This window comes from Rana temporaria, chromosome 4, assembly GCF_905171775.1.
Source record: "Rana temporaria chromosome 4, aRanTem1.1, whole genome shotgun sequence".
NCBI lineage: Eukaryota > Metazoa > Chordata > Amphibia > Anura > Ranidae > Rana > Rana temporaria.
Window position 1 is genome coordinate 414,731,492 of NC_053492.1, and position 18,236 is coordinate 414,749,727.

Consider the following 18,236-nt stretch of genomic DNA (forward strand, 5'->3'; position numbering starts at 1 on the left):
GTGTCAGAGGATTCTGGACCAAAGTGTCTCCTCATAAGGGAAGGTCTGTGGCAGAGACTGTACTTTATTCCGCCATTCCGGGTGCTAGGCCAGTGAGAGGGACCTATCCGGATGAGCAATACCCACTTTGGCTAGAGTGGCGATGATAACTGTTTGCTGGAAACAGGAGTGTTTCCTAATTGAAATTGTGCACCTGAACCTACCTATTTACCCTTCCACCCCTCCACCAATTTCTTCTTTTCTAACCAAGTCCTGCAAATGAATCTAAGAAAAAGAAGTGTAAAGTGTGGACATTGAACTTTTTCAACTCTCTTCTACTACCCTGGACAGCGAGAAAATAGAGGTAACATGCCGCCCGAAATACTCAGCAGCTCCTGCAGGGGTAGTGCTACATGTATAAAAACGCATAACTGGGGATTCTGAAAATAAACCCATTTTAACATAGAAGTAAAGCAAGATATTTTGCCTTTAAAGCGGAGCGCCCCAGCCTGTAACTGAGGTAAAGACAATTTTAGGGGATGGGGGGGGGGGGGGTGATTACTGCTCCCACTTCCGCAATCCTCTTCTAGGCGAAGATGATGTGCCTCACCTCCTCCCGGGACAGTTCACATGTTTCAGGAGGCTGCAGGACCATTCACAATTCGACTTGTGCAGTGGGGACCCTGCTATGGTTCCTCAGGAAGCCACAACTGGCAGTAGTATGCGAGGTGACGGTGCGAGGGACCCACAACAGTAACAAGAACTAGCTGCAGAAAGAAGAGCTGGACTCCAGGCACTGGCGTGTATCTGATTTTTTTAGTCAGCAGTTACAGTGTTTGTAGCAAAAAACTGAAGTTCCTATTTAATAGGGGAATCTGTGAACAACTAGATGAGCTGTGAATTGGCCATCTATTGAAAAGCTGGTCATGCATCTATTGGAGACATGGTGCAGCACTGAGAACATGTGTTTGGGACCTGTCATGACCTGCCATGCTGTGTGTCTGCACATGCGTGGTCTCTTTCATGTACTTGGGACTTAGCAGATCTGACATGCACCATACCAGACCTGGCATGTGCAAGATTATGTGCATTCACAGACATGGAGGTCTACCAGGTACCACCATACATCATTTCTGAGTTAAGCACTGCCTCCTGGGGTGTGAGATGTGGGTATTTCAGGAGGTTTTGGGGGCTCCCTGTTATGTCAGCCCTACTCAGGGGAAGAAGGAAGTAATGGCCCACATTAGATTAAAAGGTTTACTATTGTTTAAGAGGAAGGGAGAAGCAGATGAGAGGAAGTCCATTTTATGAGTGAAGGTCAACTTTAAAATGGTAGTAAACTCGGTACTACCACTTGTACCTAAAGCTAAGCCTATATTGATGCTAAGCTGTAGGTACTTTGAATATTTCCTAAACTTGCACAGGTCTGGCTTACAGTGCTGGACCTTTAGACCAGTGGTCATTAACCCTGTCCCCAGGGCCCACTAACAGGCCAGGTTTGCAAGATAACTGAAATACATCACAGGTGATATAATTTGCTGCTCAGTGATTGCAGTATTCTAGTCTGCATCTCCCCAATGTAATACATAAAATCTGGCCTGCTAGTGGGCCCTGAGTGAGGACAGGGTTGATGACAACTGCTTTAGACCCAGTGCCGGAAACGCTTGGGGCTGACGTCATCACGGCTATGGCCAATCACATAGCTGGATCTTGTGAATCCGGAAGACAAAGCACTGGAGGGCTTTGTTCCAAGATGAGTATTTCATATGTATGCCATGCATACTAGCACATTATGCCATTGGCTTGCAGGTTTTTTTTGTTTTGAACATCGGCGGCTTACAAACGCTTTAAGGATGCTTAAGCCTGGGTTTACACTGATGCGGTGCAGGGCACTGCATGTAATTCACACAGAAATTGCAGCACATCCCTATGCAAATCACATGCAGTGTCTTTAGAGTGTCCTTGATTTGTCTGGCCCAAATCACACCGCATTCGCACCAAACTCATGCAGGACCCTTTTTTTTTTTTTTTTCTGCACTAAAATCCTATCCTATTCACACCCATGCAATCCGATTCTGCAAATCGCACTGCATTTTGAAAACAGATTTTGGCGTGTCGTTAACTTATCATACTCTCCGCAATCGGTTCACATGAACCCTGCAGGCTTACATCTATGCTGAAAATTCCGTAGAAAGCTGGAATTGAGGGGGGTGTCCATTTTGCTTATGAGGCTGTTCTTTAACAAACATGAGAGCCAAGCTATTAAGTGTGCTCAGAACAGCTCATTATGTTACTAAGAGAACAGCATTGATGTAGGCAGATTAGCTGTCCTCCTTTACACTGCAAACAAACTAACAGAAGGCTAATCTGAAGAGGTATAGGAATCATTTAGGAGATCCTTCCTATAAGTTTTGTTTTTTCTGATGTCCTATTTGTAACTGCACTATAAGGAATATGAGCATGGCTGCATCGCTTCAAGGTCCATTTCACCTTTGCATTGCAATGGGTTGTGTATTTTGAGCTCTCTAGATTAAAGTTCAGTTATCAGTGGCAGTTTATTCAGCTTTGTAACTGATCTATCTATCTATTCATCAAGCAATATCATGTATGGATTGTTTTCACTTTTAAGTGATATCGTAAAACATTTCAATATTTCAATGCCTTTGAAGTTCTTTAATATAAATCAGTTTGCAACTGATAAATTACCAAGCCATTAGCTGCTACCTTACGATTCAGCTCATTACTTTTTCACCCATGTGTGACGGTAGAGATGCAACAGGTATGGTTGATGGTGGAAAGTCCTGTGAGTTGCCAAACATGAATGACGTGAAGGTCACAAAACTGCTGATAGGACATTATTTAACCATTAAAAAATGTTCATTGGAACTTGTATCTGACTTTCATCAAAGTCAAAAAACCTTTGCTTATTCTCTATTTTATTATAATGTATAAATATTGTGTACAGTGGTAGTATTGCCACTCTGTACCCTCCCTGCAAAATAGTTTTTTTCTAAAACTTTTTTTTTATTATTATTATTATACTCATAGTCAAGTCTTCTAAAAGGTATCTGCAGGCCTCCCTTCATTCACAAATCCAAAATCTAAGGGGTTTATTCCTCTTGTTAAGATAGTGTGGTGGGGTCATGTAAGTCTGTACCCTAAAATGATGAATAAACCTTAGTTTTCGATAAAAGTGTGAGCTACTTTCCCAACATGATAAAAAAAATAATGTTCTTTAGCAAGGAACATACAGTATCTCATATATATATATATATATATATGTGTGTGTGTGTGTGTGTGTGTGTGTGTGTGTGTGTGAGAGATAGATAGATATATATTAGTAAAACCTTGGATTGCGAGCATAATTCGATCCAGAAGCATGCTTGTAATCCAAAGCACTTGTATATCAAAGCAAATTTTCCCATAAGAAATAACGAAAACTCAAATAATTCATTCCACAACCATTTATTGATAGGTCCTTCAGTTTATAGTTCATATAAAAAGAGAGGCGCCTCTAAGTGTAATAATATGGTTACATTTAATGAAGGTACAACATCTAGCAACTCACATGGTTGATAATTATAAGAGGCACATCTAAGTATGCAGGGATACAGGGTAAAGCCATTCACATAGACTGTCGTCCTCACTGCCGGCTCTTTCCGCTGTCGGGCTGCAATCGTGACCGGGAAAACTAGCCTGCAGTAGAGCGATCTGAAAGCGAGGCTTGAACTGCTCGTGGAAGGAATGACATCAACGGCAGTGCGGAGGACGGTCTATATGGACATGCCGGCATACTTAGGCTGCATTCACACCTGAGCGTAGATCGTTCGGTCATTTTTTTCCCACGTTTTTTTCCGGCGTTTTGTTGCGCGTATTCATGTGTATTTGCGCGTTTGCATACAGCGTCGTCCGACGTTTTTGTACTTTGACATTTTTTATTTTAGCCAATAGGAAAAATGATCATCTTTTCATCACTTGTTGCTATGTTGGTAGATTTTTTTTATCTTCTGCCTGGGTGAAATGTTCTATTGATTAAAGCGACAAAACGCCCGTAGCAAATGCTCGTTGTCGCGCTAGTCGCTTGAATCGAGCGTTTTCATTACTTTCTATGGGAAATAGAAACGCTCAAATACGCCCAAAACGAGCTTCAGGCGTTCGGCTTCAGGCGTTTTGGAGTGGAGATGTGAATCATCTTCATAGACAGTAATGTATTTTTTCCCCTCTAGCGTTTTTTGAGTGTCGCGCTTCAGGCGACAAAACGCTCAGGTGTGAATGCAGCCTAAGATGTGCCTGTTTTAATCATCAACCATGCGAGTTTCCAAATGTTTTACCTTCATTAAATGTAACCATATTGCTACACTTTGAGGCGTCTCTCTTCTACCTTTATACTCAGTTGTGACTGAACGCTACTTATTAAGTCAAAACTTATTAAAAATGTTGGTTGTCTTGCAAAATGCTCTCAAACCAAGTTACTCTCAAACCAAGGTTTTAGTATGTGTGTATGTATATATATATTTATTTATACACATATATATACACACACATATTATTTTTTTAAGAAATATGAACTTCTCTTTCAATTTTACTAGCAAATATTTTACTTCTGGGATGCAACAAAAGTGGTCCATTTGTGAGAATCCATTGGGATGTTTTTTTTTCTTTTACACTTGGCTCTGTTTGGGAAAGGTTACTATGTATTGCCAGGTCCCAGTCTCATCCAGCATGAGATATAACCCATATTGCTGAAGCTGTGTATATTTCTACCGCCTGCCACGTGTTTTAATGTCGGCCTGGCGCTCGCCTTGCACATCAATCACAAACATGTGTGACAGAGAGAAAAATAAGCTTGTTACTGCTGTAGCTGTGCATGGGCTTTGATCTTTGTTTTCGTTGTGTTTTGGAATGTTGGAGAGGCCTCAGAAAGCTCATTCGTGCCGGCGAACATATCGAAAGATCTCAGAACGTCGTCGCACGGAGGCATTCTGAGGAACGCACTGCGCAACAAGACCTGCACAATCACTTTGAATGACCTCATCATTTATTTTACTTTTCCCAGAAATATCAAACATGATAGCAGTTATGGTATCAATCCCCACCAAGTCTCACAGTATTTACCTTCTACATACTTCTATCTTTGCTGTGTAATATTTTCAAATGGCTCAGTTATTCAGCTCTTAGATTGTGGGTGGTACAGCAGATAAGATGTAACCGGTCCCTATATAGAAAAATAAATCTTTTGTTGATCAAATAGGAGAGCATTTTATATAACCTGCAGACCAAGAAACTAGACATCTTGAACGCTTTATTAAAACTCTGTCGTTTTGTTTGCTGTTTACCTGGCCGTGTAGGAAAAAAAGTACAGATTGTGCATGATAAAAAAATTCCCCTGAGAAAATTATTTTTACTTTTAGAAATAAATTTGAGAATCACAGATGCTGTTAGTTTTTCAGCATTCCACATTTGGAAATGTGACTATATTTTTATTTAATTTTTTAAGATGTCTTCCCTCCGGCTATAAAAAAACAAAATACTTTGTTTTACAAATTACTGTACATTATTAATTAGCTAATTGTTAATTCAGGCAAGTAGTAAGAGCCGGTTCACACAGGGGCGACTTGGGATCCGACTTGAAGTTGCCCAACATTAGAAATTCAATGGGAGCCGTCTTAATGTGCACTACTGAAGTCGCCCCGACTTCAGAAAAGGTTTCTTGTACTACTTCAATCCGACTTCTAGGCGACTTGTATCCATTGATTTCAATAGAAGTCGGATCACTGTCTTGACTGAAGCGACTTTCCAGGAAGTGAAAATAGTTTTTAAGGGCAAATCCCTCCCACAGAGCAGATTATTATTTAATTGGCCACTGGCTTTGTCGCCTGTCCTGGAGGTGACTTGAGTCGCGTTGTAAGTCGTGCTGCTGTTCACGCTTAAGAGCCGGTTCACACTGGGGCGACTTGGGATCCGACTTGAAGTCGCCTCAAATCGTCCCAAGTCGCGCTGTCGAGAAAAACAATGCAAGTGAATGGGAGCGCTTTTAATACACACGACTCAAGTTGCTCCGACTTCAAAAGAAGTTCCTGTACTACTTCAATCCGACTTGTAGGCGATTTGTACCCATTGATTTCAATGGAAGTCGCCTCCAAGTCTGATCACTGTCTTAACTGAAGCGACTTTCCAGGAAGATAACATACATTTCTCAGGCAAACCTCTCCCTCCCTCCCCTAGGGGAGCTGATTGTTGTTTGATTGGCCACTGGAAAGTCTCCTGTCCTGGAGACGACTTCAAGTCGTGTTGTAAATCGCCCCAGATCGCCCTGTGGTTCATGCTCAAGTCGTGTCGGAGTCGCCTCTGAAAGTCGCGCTGGAAGTCGTGTCGCCCCAGTGTGAACCGACTCTAAAATAACTTTGCAAAAGTGCTGTATTTACTAAGTACCGCAGCTACCACAGAACAGAAAATGTAATAAATGATAATTGATGTTTTACTGATCAACCTACACAACCTGCATGTTATAATCAGGCCTGGCCTTAAAGTGGAGGTCCACCCTAAAAAAATAAAATGTCACCAAAATTCTACAAAAAAAAAGTTTTACTTCCCAGAAATTGCGGTTGCTATGTGGATCTTCCTAATCTTCCTCTTCCTAGTCCGCGGCTGGTCTTCATCCTTGCATTGTCTTCTGGGGAATGGTGCGCGTTGCCTTCTGGGAACTGTGTGTATCCCAGAGAGCAGACGCCCAGTCATACAGAGCTCGCGAGACTTGCGTATGTGCAGTAGGAAACGAGCCGTGAAGCTGCAAGGCTCCACTGCCTGTTTCCCTTAGTGAGCATGGTGGCGCCGGGACCTGCAACGATGAAAGGATTGGCCTCCGGGGGGGGGGGGCGACATCGCGGGCACCTAGACAGCTAAGTGTCCTCATTAAAAGTCAGCAGCTACAGTGTTTGTAGCTGCTGACTTAAAAAAAAAATCGCAGGTGGAACCTCGCTATAAAAAAGGAGCTCCAAGCACCCACAATTTTTTTTTTAAAAGTCAACAAATTTTTACAAATACTGGGGGTGAAACTTCATTGCTCTCTGTTTAGAGTGGCAGGGAGAATTGAACGATCAGCAGTGTTTGATCACTCAGTTCTCAGCCTTAGAGCCAGCAGGGCACAGATGCCTAGTTAAGTAAGATAAAAAAGAAAAAATCAAATACTTCTCGTGTGTGTGTGTGTGTGTATGTGTTCATCTTTACAGAAAAAAATGTAAGGGTGACCTAACACCGGACACTATCCTCAGCCCCCCGGTCTCCCTCTGTATTTATCTCCGGGGGTTTCCAAGCTGTCAGCACCCCCCACACCCTTTTCAGTGAACTCCCCACTTTTCTTTGTCAGCGCTATCCCGAAGAACCAGAGGGCTTCTGATTGGTCAGCAACATTAATGTGACAGCACTGACCAATCAGAATCCATCTACTTGGTCCTGGAATCAGAATCTGTCTGGTCTGTTCTGTAAGTGATGACAGAAAAGAGGAAGAGCAGGGAGCGGGGGTTTCAAATCCCCTATACCACTGGCAGCTTGGCAGCCCTAGAGGTAAGTACAGTGGGGAGGATGTAAACATGAGTCACACGGGATCTACACAGGTCAGGTTGATGATTTAGTACCTGTATCGCACTAGATTTGTGTGTCCTCTGCACAACTTGGCATGTCTGCATTGGGGCAAAGAAGAGCTTGTCTTCCACAATGCCTTAGTACGTTTTCTGTTCTGTAGGCAAGCTTTGCTCCTTTACAGCATATTTAACTTGGGGGACAGAATTATCTCAGGTTATCTCTCATTGCAAGAAGGTTCATTGGTTATTTGATTATTTTAAAAAGGTAGCTCATATTTCAATTTTTCCAAATTCCTTCATTATATATGAAAGCTTTCATGAGTGCTTGAGATGCTGTTTTAGTTTTGTAGTTTTTCTTCTACACCTCTTAATAAAGCCAGCCTGTAGCTTCCTCTGTGCTCATGCAGCGTGTCTACCATCATATGTTTTGCAGGGGAGCATAGAAGAAAAAGAAGAAGATGATGATGATGATGAGAAAGAAGATGAGATACCATCTGATGTTGATTTCAGTGATCCTTTCTTTTCTGAGGAATTGAACAAACCAGGTAATCGGAGCATTAGAACAATCCGTAAGTCCTGCATTGTCTTAGGCTTGGTTCACACCATTGCGAATGCATCCAATTCGCAATAGCAGAAGATTTTGACGGAGTCTGTGGAGCCGGTTCACATATCTCCGCAGCGAGTGCCATGTGTTTTACACAAAAACGATGTGCGTCTTTTCTTCCATTTCAGGTTTGAATTCAGCCCAAAATTCAGACTGAAATCTGCCCTGAAACGGTGAACCAGGACGCACCGGACCCCTGCTGTGAGCCACATGCGGCTCATATGTGAACTGAGCCTTAAAGGACACGTTTGCTGAGAAAAGCTGCAATCGCTCACCTTTCTCAAAAGTTTTGACTTTCATGACAACTTCTAAGTCTTCAATACCATCTGTCTGTGACCGATTAGGAATTTTGCCTTTCTTGCTGCATGTTCGTTTCAGAAAGTTTAGAAATTAGAGGCAAACGGCTAACTAGTATGACTAGTATGAGGTCAGCATTTATGGAGTATTGCAAAGGGTTTTCAAATCGAAGTTTATTTTACCTTATTCTCTGCATTTATGAGCAAAGCCTTGCAAGCAACAAATATATATATATATATATATATATATATATATATATATATATATATATATATATATAGTACAGACCAAAAGTTTTGACACACCTTCTCATTCAAAGAGTTTTCTTTATTTTCATGACTATGAAAATTGTAGATTCACACTGAAGGCATCAAAAATAAATATAAAAATAAATAAAATATATTTCATGTTCTAGGTTCTTCAAAGTAGCCACCTTTTGCTTTGATTACTGCTTGGCACACTCTTGGCATTCTCTTGATGAGCTTCAAGAGGTAGTCACCTGGCGCAGCACCCCATCACTCTCCTTCTTGGTCAAATAGCCCTTACACAGCCTGGAGGTGTGTTTGGGGTCATTGTCCTGTTGAAAAATAAATGATGGTCCAACTAAACGCAAACCGGATGGAATAGCATGCCGCTGCAAGATGCTGTGGTAGCCATGCTGGTTCAGTATACCTTCAATTTTGAATAAATCCAGTGTCACCAGCAAAGCCCCCCCACACCATCACACCTCCTCCTCCATGCTTCACAGTGGGAACCAGGCATGTAGAGTCCATCCGTTCACCTTTTCTGCGTCGCACAAAGACACGGGGGTTGGAACCAAAGATCTCAAGTTTGGACTCATCAGACCAAAGCACAGATTTCCACTGGTCTAATATCCATTCCTTGTGTTCTTTATCCCAAACAAGTCTCTTCTGCTTGTTGCCTTTCTTTAGCAGTGGTTTCCTAGCAGATATTCTACCATGAAGGCCTGATTCACACAGTCTCCTCTTACCAGTTCTAGAGATGTGTCTGCTGCAAAAGGTGGCTACTTTGAAGAACCTAGAATATGAAATATATTTTCAGTTGTTTCACACTTTTTTGTTATGTATAATTCCACATGTGTTAAATACAGTGAAACCTTGAGTTGCGAGTAACGCTGTTAACAAGCGTTTTGCTAAACAAGCTTTGTTTTACCGGCCGCATGTGGTATTGCATGCCATTGAGGTCAATGCGGAACAAATTGTTTACGTTTCCATTGACTTCTATGGGGAAACACGCTTTGATATGCGAGTGCTTTGGATTACGAGCATTCTCCTGGAACAGAATATGTTTGTAATCCGAGGTTCCACTGTATACAACTCCTGTGCAAAAATAACCGCTATTACTATCATGGCATACTTAAACTAAAACATCCTTTATTGTGCCACAAAAAGGTGAATATAATTCTAAAAAACATCCTTTATTGTGCCACAAAAAGGTGAATATAATTCTAAACAGAATGGTACAATGCCAAAATAAAGTCCTCAACAATCTAGTGCAATACAAGTTGTGATCCAAACAAATAGCAGAACAGTCTTTGAAATGGTGATTTCTCTTCATGCAATACTTTTCCTTGTATGTGTCCTCTTGCAGTGCTAATATGCAATTTCACTCGTGCTCCCTCACCATCAGATTAGAGCAGCACGATTCATCGTGAAGAATCGAAATTTGCGATCTTTTCCCCTTCCCGATCTTCAAAAAAACATGTCACAATCTTTCTAACAAGTGCAGAGAGTTCTCACAGCTGGAAAAAAAATCCAGGCAGCTTGCCAAGTTTTAATAGGAATAAGTGGAAACAAAGTATCTTTTCATTCTTTTATCAAAGGAAAGAACTCGGCGTGTAAATGAAGGAAGTTTAACCATTTAAAGACCAAACCTTTTCTGACATTTGTTGCTTACAAGTAAAAAATCATTATTTTCTGCTAGAAATTTATTTGGAACACCCAAACATGATAGATATATATATATATATATATATATATATATATATATATATATATATATATATATATATAATTTTTTTTTTTTTTTTTTTTTTTGCAGAGACCCTAGAGAATAAAATGGTGGTTGTTGCATTATTTTATGTCAAAACCGTGTTTGCGCAGCGGTTTTTCAAACTCGGTAAAAAAAAAATACACTTTAATGAATGAAAAAAATAGATAAACAGCAAAGTTAGCCCAATTTTTTTCGTATAATGTGAAAGAAGATGTTACACCGTGAGAATCGTGATCTTTATTCTAAGCAAATAAATCGTGATTCTCATTTTAGCCAGAATGGTGCAGCTCTACATCAGATGTGCTCTCACCTTGCTACTAAGTGAGGGCAAAAACGCTTTTTGTCCTTCCAGGACTTGTAGATGGAATTCTCAGGGTCCTCCTCCTCCTTCCTTATTGCTCCTGCATAGCCCAAGGGAAAAAGAAGAAATCGCCAACAATAGTGCTTATATGTTTATAAAAAGCTTCATTTACGCGCCAATAAAACTACTCACATGGGATTGGTGCTTGCAGCACACCACATTTTCACCATAATTTCATAAATCCCGCCTGTATCCGTGACACTGTAACAGCTCGGTGATCTGTGTATAGTCACTTTCCTGCGGACTAAGAGCGTTTTGACGTACTGAGGGGCATACTGACGTCACAACACTCATAGTCTGGAGGAAAGCACTATATTAAAAGTCTTCCTGGGAGGATTTTTTTTAAATGACTTGCCAGAAGACCTGAAATATAAAACTTAAGGTACAACTAAAGGCAAAACTTTGTTTTGGATGGCGTGGAGATGGGTTAGAACATCTGCCTTTTTTTGCAGAGTGTGTCCCATTAGGGAAAATCACCCTTTTCTATTTGTTCTGTGTATTGTTATCACTAAGCGAGAATGTGAAATTGAGTTGTCACCAGAACAGGAATAAAGGGAAAATTCTCCAAGGGGGACACTAGTTCTAGTGACAACCAATGATTCCCTCACTTTCATGGGGGGTTCCTCTTGTCCTGTTTTGACTATGGGACAGGAAGTGAAAGGGAATCTCCCCAATAGGACACAAATGGCAAAAAAAATGGATATGGGTTACAACCTTCCGTTACTCTATCCAAAAAAAAAAAATGTTTTGCTTTTATTTCTACTTTAATGGAGAAAGCTTTGCTCCAAGCTCCCTTCAATTCCAATCTTTTGACAAAAGCCTACCTATGCATTCAGTATTCCTTCTAATGCCAGTTATGTGACCAAAAACCTACATATTCATTTTAGTGCGCCCTCTAAAGCCAGATATGATATAAACCAACTACATATTAAAGTGGAGGTCCGGGGTAAAAAAAAATTAAAAGCCAGCAGCTACACATACTGCAGCTGCTGACTTTTAATAAATGGACACTTACCTGTCCTGCTGTCCCTCGATGTCGGCACCCACAGCTGATGTTTCCATCAGCTGTCGGGTGCTGCAATTGCGGGTAAGGGAACTCGGCAGTGTAGCCTTTCAGCTTCACGCCGGGAACCCTACTGCGTATGCACGAGGCCCCTCTCCTATTAGCCCGGCGGCCAGGGGAGGAGGAGGAGGGAGCCCCGCGGTGACATCGTGGCCGGACTTCCGGAAGTGGGAAAGGATACCTGTCATCCACCCCCCCCCCCCCAAAGGTGCCACCGGAGAGGGGGGGGATTCGATGAGCGGAAGTTCCACTTTGGATCTCCGTTTAAAGTGGATGTAAACCCAATTCATGAAATTTGAGCTGAGGACATGTATCTGCAGTATTTTGTTATCCCTCTTTAAAGAGCAAAGTCCCATAGCTGTCTCCTGACCCGTTCCTCTGTTATCAGCCTGATAACTCCTGACAAATTCTCGGACACATCAGATAAAAGCAGCCTGAAATTTCTGTCAGGGGAGGTTGCTAAAATAGATTAGCAGGGAGCTGGCCCTATTACAAAACGTCTCTGCCTATGAAGAGAATGGGTGTGTGTCTTTCCTCCAATCAGCAATTTTAGCTATCTTGGCTGTATGCCCAGACATATACACTGTATTATCCAGGAATAGAACATTTCCTAACAGGATCCGAACTTTCTAAACGGTATATAAATGTAAAGGCAGCATATATGGATGTAAAACTTATGTAGGGAGATTTGGTTCATCTCTGTGTATCATCTGGGGCTGTTCACTTCACTGGGTGTATGGAGGATTTACATCCACTTTAAGTCTCCACTTCTTTGTCAATCATGTGAATTTATTGAGATTTATGTTTTACATTTTAATAAACTGATGTTTTGGGGATTAAAAATGGCACAAAACTACAAATGTCAACACGTTTGATTTTGGAATCTATCATAGGTATGAAGAAGAAATTTACAGCTGGAAAGAATGAACAGGCATCTTCTGATGATGAGGAAGAAAAAGAAAAGCGGAAAGTGAGTATAATGGTTTAGCGTTTTCTCCTATGAAAGTAGAGAGATTTAGCGTAGAACTTTCAGGAAAGTAGGGGCAAGATTTTCTGACTAGACCCAGGTTCTAATCTTTAACCCACTATGTTCAATTTTTTTTTTAAACAAAGTGTTGCGTTGTATTTTAAAGTGGATCCAAACCAGGGTTTGACAAATTTGCTTGGAATCTAGGAGCCAGCTAAAAAAGTTAGGAGCCAGAAAACACGCCCGTCCCGCCAAGCTCGCGCACAAAAACGTGACATGTTGGGTATCGATTTACTCAGCGTAACCATATCTTTCACAATATAAAAATTGGGAAAACTGACACACTCCACTCTTTTCTGCTTGCTACTGTCACTCTAGCACATACTAGATGTCCTCAGTACAGGTGGCACTGGTTTGGAGATGACAGTTGGCACTGGCAGGTGGTACTGATTGGCATTGGCAGGTGGCATTGGTTTGGAACTGTCAGATGGCTTTATTGGCACTGGCAGTTGGCACTGACAGATGACACTGATTGGCACTAGAAGGTGGCACTGATTTGGAACCAACAGTGGGCACTAGCAGGTGGCACTGGTTGGCAGTGGCGGGTGGCACTGGCTGACAGTGGCGGGTGACACTGGCTGGCACTGGCGGGTGGTACTGATAGATGGCACTGGCTGGTGGCACTGGTTTGCACTGACATATGGCACTGATTGGCACTGGCTGGTGGCATTGATTGGCGGTGGCACTGGCAGGTTTCACACTGAGCCGAGTGTAACTGTGTGTGAAACTGACAAGTAACAGAGAGGAGAGAGAGAGAGAGAGTGCTGTCAGACTTGAGCTCAGCAGACCCAAGACCCAGCAGATATATTACACCAGCCAATGATTGGGCTGCTTAAGAAAGGCGACGGGGCCACATACACGTAGCTGCCCGCCCAGATACCATCCCATTGGCTGGTGTTTGATGGCTGCTGGGTCCCGCCCACCCCCGACATCAAGCTCAGTTTCTCTCTCTCTCTCTCTCTCTCTCTCTCCCTCTCTCTCTCGCTCTCGTAAGTTTCACACACTCAGCGCGATGCTTGCCAAAGCCGCTGCCGATTATTATCAAAATAATCACCTCAGAAATCCCCTGAGCTGAATGTCCAAAGCGTCCTTCGTCAGGAGGGACGTTTTGGAGCATTCTAATTGGTCGGCGCCGTCACATGGGCGGCGCCAACGAATCGGCAACCGCATAGCCCGCCCCTCTGTGCAAAATGAGCTGCACAGTGGAGGCAAGTGTGACATGTTTGTTATTTTAAAAAAAAAAGTAGCTTTACAATCCCTTTAATCTCCATCACTAACGGACACAAGGATTAGATTTAGGCCTATGACAGGCAGACAGAGCAGTGACAAAGCATAGGAAGGGAGTATGATTGGGTGACATAAGAGACACTTGCCCCCTGAATAGGCAAAGATTCTTATAAATTAGTAGACACCCGGTTTTCGATGCTAATTATTCATTATTTGTAATTTGGGATTTCTACCTTTGTACCATCCGATCTACAACAACAGGGCAGATCTATAAATCAAAGACAACCAGAGCAAATCTGGAGTCCATAGGAACAAATAAGATTTCATCCTTCATGGCCTAGGCGCATTTACTATTGTAGGTGACGGTTTCCATTTTCTTTGCTCCAATCTTCTTCGGTCAGAACCTCGCCAGTTACAGAATTACTTGTGTTCTGAATGTGCCGCTCTTTGTTTGGGTATAATGGTGTGAAACCTAGACTGGAAATAGTGGACTGTGTTGGATTTTATGGCTAGTTAAGGGGAAAAACCACCCCGCTGTGTAATGCTGGAAAGAAAAACGAAAGTTCTTTTTCCTCAGATTGTTAAGTGAAATGCCTGTGGACTGGCAGGCGGATCACAAAACCACCGCAGTGTGTAATGATACATTTCATGGTTTATTTCATCCGGGTTAACACGTGACTCAGGGTTTCTATGTTCTCTCTCTGTTCTGTCGGACACCTTTTGTGTCTGTGCTGGTTGCGTTTTTTTGTCTCCCCATTCGCCATGGAGCGTTTACACTGAATGCTAATTACATTACTGGGTTGGAAGAAGTGCTCCTGTTCTTGACAGTGATCAGCCATGGTGTGTTAGTGCTGAATTAAGCACCCTAGATGTGATAGGCTTACAGCTTAGTGGATCATTCTGCTTGCATTGGTTAAAGGGACACGTTTTGTTGTGGACATATACATGGGTCAGCTTTTATTATCCATAGAGGGTCAGAAAATACATGCATAATAATTCACTGCAAAGACACTTTGGGTGGAAGGATGCAGAAACACCCTGCCAGACGTAGTAAAAGATTGAAGTTTCAGGATTGTGTATGCTCACCATTCGTGTCTGTTTGGGGATTATATTGAATTATTCTACTAAGTATTTTAATATAATACTTGGTTAGATGAAGCAGACTGAACTCTGCAGACCATACCAAAAACAATAGGTAGAGAGCGAAGGACTAGCCACCCATGTTACCTGTGATCTCTCTGCAGCTGATCCTTCCCTGTTACTTACAGTGCCTTGTTCTGCACTATAGCTCTGTGTGGAGGTGGCCATCTTGGTAGGGACGGGGCTTTACTTCCTCATATTAGAGCCTTTCAGGGAGAACACTGTTGCTCTTCCTGGAGGCTCTTACATGAGGAAGTAAAGCCCTGCCTCCACCAAGATGGCCACCTCCACACAGACACACAGTAGTGACATCACCAAATCTTTCTTCAAATTTTCCAAGGCTAGCAATCAGAGACAGCAGTGCCTTAGATATTACACTGCACACCATACAGCTATGAGGCTGGGGGTATTGAAGAGCCTAGGCCTTCTCACATACTAGGATGTGAACTGCGTTTTTTTTTAGGAGGAAATCCAAACTTATGTCTAGTACACACGATCGTTTTTCCCGTCGGGAAAACTGACGTGTTTTTCATTTGGCCAGGAAAACCAGCCTTGTGTATGCTCCTTAGCAGTTTTCCTGACAGAAAAACTATGGTTTAAAAAATTAGAACACCGCAAATCGCAGTGTTTTTTTCCCTGCAAGGGAGCATACACACGGCCAGTTTTCCCGACCAAAGTTCTCCTGGCAGTTTTCCTGTTGGGAAATCCGGCCGTGTGCACAGGGGACAAGGGACCTAGCCGGTTGTCTGGTTTTCCCGGTGGCCTTTTGACCGCCAGGAAAACCAATCGCTTGTACTGGGCAAAAGGGTTTGCAGGGCACTGCTTGGGTTTATATAATATTTAAAACATTTCCATATAACATAGCAAATTTTTAGTTTTTAAGTGCAAATTCACTTTAAAAAGAACCAGACATTTTTAATAGAATGAATCTTCCCCTTTCTTGGACTGGTCTGGATAACGGTCCCTCAGAAGTATGTCTTGATAATTTGTAAGAAAACCTTCTCTTCTTGGTAGTCCTGACAAACTATTAATTATCAAACCTGAGCTCAGGCAGGTGAAAGGTCAGCCATTACATTGAGATGAGGTTTCTGCCCTGAAAAGGAAAGAATACAACAAAAGAAACAGCTTACACATACAAATCCCCAAGAGATAAGCATACTGTTATAACAAAATGAATGGGTAGAGATTTTGATTCCTATAAATGCTCATACATGGCAGGTTCTGATTAAAGTTGCCTTTAGAAAGAGTAGCAAAGGCAGAATTTGCAAAGCTTATTATGGCCTGTACACCAGACGACAGATTGCTCGACTTTTTTAGTTTACTAGTCGCAAGTAGAAATTAAATAGATTATTAAGGTCACAAAATTTCTCATACGACAGAAAAAAAATATCGGAAGTGATGTCATGTGTTGTAGTGTATTTGTATTGTATTTTTCGGATGACAACTACTGGCTAAACAAAAATCGTACGATCTAGTATCGTATGAGGAAAATTTGTGTGCTTGTCCGATCAAATAATATCAGATGAATTGTCATGATCGGCTCTCAAAAGCTCTGTACGAACGATCCGATTATCATACGATCGTAATAGTAGAAAGAAATGTTTGGACAGCCGCACTCTGGAAAAACCTTCTTGGTTGCCTTTTATTGATAAAAGTTTTCAAACACCACACATCACAGCAAAGACAGGGGCATACAGCTGTATGCCCCTGTCTTTGCTGTGATGTGTGGCGTTTGAAAACTTTTATCAATAAAAGGCAACCAAGAAGGTTTTTCCAGAGTGCGGCTGTCCAAACATTTCTTTCTACTATTGCTTCGTGCATTGCCGGCACCTGGATTTCTCTGAGAGGATACGGATTCATCCACATACCCTATTGGAGCGGTGACTATCTTCTCTCTATATCATACGATCGTGTCGAAAGCTGTATTTTTTGTCCAATTTTCGGATCGTGTGTACGGGCCATAACACTCATAAACTGAGCTCTTGGCTAGTGTTTGCAGAGGTATGTTTCAGATGGCCGTTAGCTGTAGACCATCTTTAACTAAAGCACAGGGCAGGTGTGAGAGACATTTCGTTCTAGCTCAGGAGGAACGCCGGCATACTGCTGTTCCCAAGTTTTATATGTTTCCGTTTGGAGCCTACAGATAAAAAAGTTTATAATGAGTAACAAGCTCCATTGGTGTCTAACATCAGTTTAAATAGCCATTTTCTCTTTTTGGACAACTAACAGATATTGAAATAAAAGGTGGTAATTTCAACCACAAATTGGAAGTGTCTGCTGAAAAGGGTCTTTGGTGGTCAGGTTAGGGAGCACGTTGACCTAACTAGACTCTAATTTGGAGGGCAGAGTGTAGTCATTTATAGGTTTGCATACTGACAGCTTAGAATTAAAGGGATTTTTTTTTTTTTTATGGCAAATGCCGAGGCTGCCATTATGACCTTTCACTGGGAATGCTTATTCCATGGCTATCATTCTGACACTCTGGGTTCATATTTTTTGCTGACTGGGTACATTTTTTTTTTTAGCAAAGTCTGAATGTTTCATCTGCTTACTAGTTTTAGGTAAATCACTCATAAAATATTTTAGCCAGAGACAAAACACTGATTGCTTGAAAGCCAGGCAACCAGTGTTTTCAGAACGCGGTCAGTAGTCTGTACCTCCATATACTTTTATTACCGGTCTCCTTTAGGAAGTACTGTGCTGCAGAGACTAGCTCCCCGGACCAATAGGGTTTACTCGGTTTTTTTATTGGTTGTTTTGAAGTACCACCATTTGCTCCAGAGCATTCCAGCGTCCTTGTTTTGCTTGATCTCTACCCTAGTAGGGTTTAAACGCAATGGAAGCATCTTTACAGCCCGCTGCATGCCTATCTCCAAAATCTCTTAAAGCGGTTGTAAACCTGCATCAAAATTTTAAAAAAAATTTCTCCTGCAAGGCAAAAGTCA

General features: G+C 41.9%; 1 protein-coding gene across 2 annotated transcripts in view; it reads left to right on the plus strand.

The window, feature by feature from the left end:
- Window positions 1–18,236, plus strand: part of ESF1 (ESF1 nucleolar pre-rRNA processing protein homolog) — an 88,247-nt gene that overhangs the window by 58,174 nt on the left and 11,837 nt on the right. For both annotated transcript variants that reach the window (XM_040351280.1, XM_040351281.1), the window contains 2 exons: window positions 7,993–8,104; window positions 12,791–12,867. In XM_040351280.1, the coding sequence (XP_040207214.1) occupies window positions 7,993–8,104; window positions 12,791–12,867 (189 nt within the window). The remainder of the gene's footprint in view (window positions 1–7,992; window positions 8,105–12,790; window positions 12,868–18,236) is intronic.